This window comes from Macrobrachium rosenbergii, chromosome 12, assembly GCF_040412425.1.
Source record: "Macrobrachium rosenbergii isolate ZJJX-2024 chromosome 12, ASM4041242v1, whole genome shotgun sequence".
Classification (NCBI taxonomy): Eukaryota; Metazoa; Arthropoda; class Malacostraca; order Decapoda; family Palaemonidae; genus Macrobrachium; species Macrobrachium rosenbergii.
Genome location: NC_089752.1, coordinates 109811853 through 109814815, shown reverse-complemented (window position 1 = coordinate 109814815; position 2963 = coordinate 109811853). Strand labels below are relative to the sequence as shown.

The following is a 2963-nucleotide window of genomic DNA, read 5'->3' as shown; positions in this document are numbered from 1 at the left end:
AGTTTTTATTTTATTTAAAGTTAAAGTTAGCCTTGATCGTGCGTCTGGCACCGCTATAGGTGCGAACAACACAGGCCACCACGGGTCTGTGGCTGAAGGTTTCATGGGCCGCGGTTGAGAGTCACGGGCCGTGGCTGAGAGTTTCATACAGAATTATACGCTGTACAGAAAACTTGATTTCGGCGCATTTTTTACTTGTCATTTATACACACGTTACATTATCATTCCTTAACAAGTTTTCTCTCCCACACTTTCTCTTTCTTGAACAAACTTATAAATATTCTTAGGGAACCAAGAATTTCCAAGGAACAACTTCTCTCCGACCACAATGTCACAAGACTCCATTCTTATTTACTTCAGAAACTCGGTGCTGACCAACAAAACCATCTTTTTCTCTGCCACTCAGCTGTGCATCCCTGTCACCTAATTCAGCAACCCTTACCTGCTATCCAAACTCAGCCAAGTTCAGACTCTCTCAAAGAAATTATATTTCACTCTTTCTTTCCAGTCCTGGAGTTTTACACCTGTCATTATACTTTTGAATTCTGCCACATTGTCTTAACTCATATAATTCTCAAACAAACATAGACTATCTGGACTCTTTCACCAACTTCCCGGAGTCTTCATTTCAAGTATCCTAGACGCAATAATGACTGCGTCATTCCCATTCGTGCATACTCTGCCCTTTCACTTTTGTCTTGCTTGCTGATTTTTTGCAATACCAATGCAGGGTGGGGATGCAATGCAAAAACCCTACCCATTTGGTGACTCACACGCCAGCAGAACGGCGGAGACTGTCATTTTCTTTTCCTGGTATCTCACAAGTGTAAAAAAATGAGATCGTTGTTGGCGGTGTTGTATGTATGTACGTGTGCATAGGTCTGAGTTTTCAAATGCATGCATTTGCGTGATTTTCTCCTTTGGGTAAACTCAGTTAATTTTCGTCTTATAGTTATTGTTATTCAACTTCTAAGCTATTGTATGACAACTTTTATTACTTCTAAATGTTCTCATACAACAGTTTTGAATTTATGAACAAAAACAATCCCTCCAATTAAACAAATAATCCACGCTCAAATAACCAAACGAAGGAAAACCTGATATACCGTAGGAGCATAATCTCGCGTCTTCATAGCAGGGAGCAAGAAGCAGCCACGGAGGTGGCCCCTGGCGAGGGCTGGAATGTGGTTATGGGGGAGGCAGGTTGGTTGGTATAGACGGTAAGCCATTCCTCAGCGCAAAAGGGACAGCGGGTAACCTCACTGACCCAGATTCGTAGCTCGTAGTTATTTCGGCCCCTCCGAGAAAGCTGGTCTTCTGACGTAGCCAGCCTCCTGAGGAGGAAGTGCGGGCAGCCAGCCTACCTACCGAGCGAGTTGCTCCCAGGAACCAGACCGCTTCAGTTTTTTTTACTTAAAGTCTTTTTTTTTTTTTTTTTGAGTTTGTTACATGTGGTTTTTTCCATAAGGTTTTTCCTTGCCAGTGAAAGTGGTGAGACCGTTTCAGTGAATTTGCAAAAATACAGTGTTGAAGCGAAAGTAAAAGATTCTTATTTCATCGTGGATTTTTGCTTGAACAAATCCATTTGTTTAGTGTTGAAAGTAATCTAAGATGGCATTTTGAAAAGAAAAATGCCTGATTGTGAAAGGAAAGAACAAAAGGGAGTTTTTCAAGTTATTAAATCTTTGAAAAAGATATATTCATTCTTCATAACAGGACTGCGTGCGAAAGACTTTTCAAGAAAAAAGCAAACATTGCGGGAAAGTGCAAGAGCGACGATTGACACTAAATCCTGAGAGTGTTTGCCCGAGGAAAATGAATGAATGGGAAACCAGGAAGAAAATATCAACAAGAAAATGATCAGGAACCTCGTAATTCCTCTTCTTCTGACCTGTTGGGCCAGTTTCCAAGTTCACGGACAAGGTAAGCAAGTGGGAAACAAAAAAAAGTAACCAGCAGAAGTGTAACTTTTTTTTCTTGGTGAGATGCATATATGCAGATATTAATTTTTTTTTATGGTGGGTGCGACGGAAAGACATCATTCTCCTTTGTTATGGTGTCATTTGTGTACTTAAGAGTAAGGTGAGAGTAGCCTAAGAGGTCATTTAAGAAAAAGAATTATAAAAAAAATATAATCTGATTATACTTCTTACAACGTGCGTGCATTCTCTAAAGGGATAGATTTTAACCACAATCTTTGCAACGAGGAGGTTATTTATATATCTCAAAACCACGGCAACGGTGACATATATGATCCCAGTGATTGTAAAGCAATAAAAGTGATTGGCATCTAGAGTGTAAATGATTACAGCGAATAAAGTTAAGTATATCTTAGTTTAACCAGACCACTAAGCTGATTAACAGCTCTCCTAGGGCTGGGCCGTAGGGCTGGCCCGAAGGTTTAGATTTATTTTACGTGGCTAAGAACCAATTGGTTACCTAGCAACGGGACCTACAGCTTATGGAATCCGAACCACATTATGATGAGAAATGAATTTCTATCACCAGAAATAAATTCCTCTAATTCTTCATTGGCCGGTCGGAGAGTCGAACGCTGGGCCAACAGCGTGCTAGCCGAGAGCTCTGCAGTGAATAAAACGGGTGATGATAGACAAAGCAAAGGCACATGGTTTAGAATTTAGACAATGCTTCAGATTACAAGAAGTAGCCATAGAGGAAGCGAGACCTGGAAAATACCAAAGAATTACTGCGTTGAAGTCTCTAACGTTAATGGAGTATTGAGGAGGATTCAGAGGAAAGCTTTCGCTATTTATTTGCAAGATACAAATTTAGTATGAAAAGGTAAACGGCTGGAAAGTAATGTCAAGATATTGTGAAAAAAACTTCTGGTAATTGAAAAAATTAATATGTCAGGTAATTTGACCAGATATAACGAATGGAAAAGAATAAACGGGGAAACTAGTAAGCGAATCGGATGTTTCAGAAGACGGAGAGAGAGAGAG

General features: G+C 40.1%; 1 protein-coding gene across 1 annotated transcript in view; it reads left to right on the top strand.

The window, feature by feature from the left end:
- Positions 1-1157: 1157 nt before the first annotated feature.
- Positions 1158-2963, top strand: part of LOC136843859 (uncharacterized) — a 22345-nt gene continuing 20539 nt past the window's right edge. Inside the window, 1 exon segment of the mRNA XM_067112698.1 lies at positions 1158-1923. Coding sequence (XP_066968799.1) covers positions 1857-1923 — 67 coding nt within the window. The 5' untranslated portion in view covers positions 1158-1856.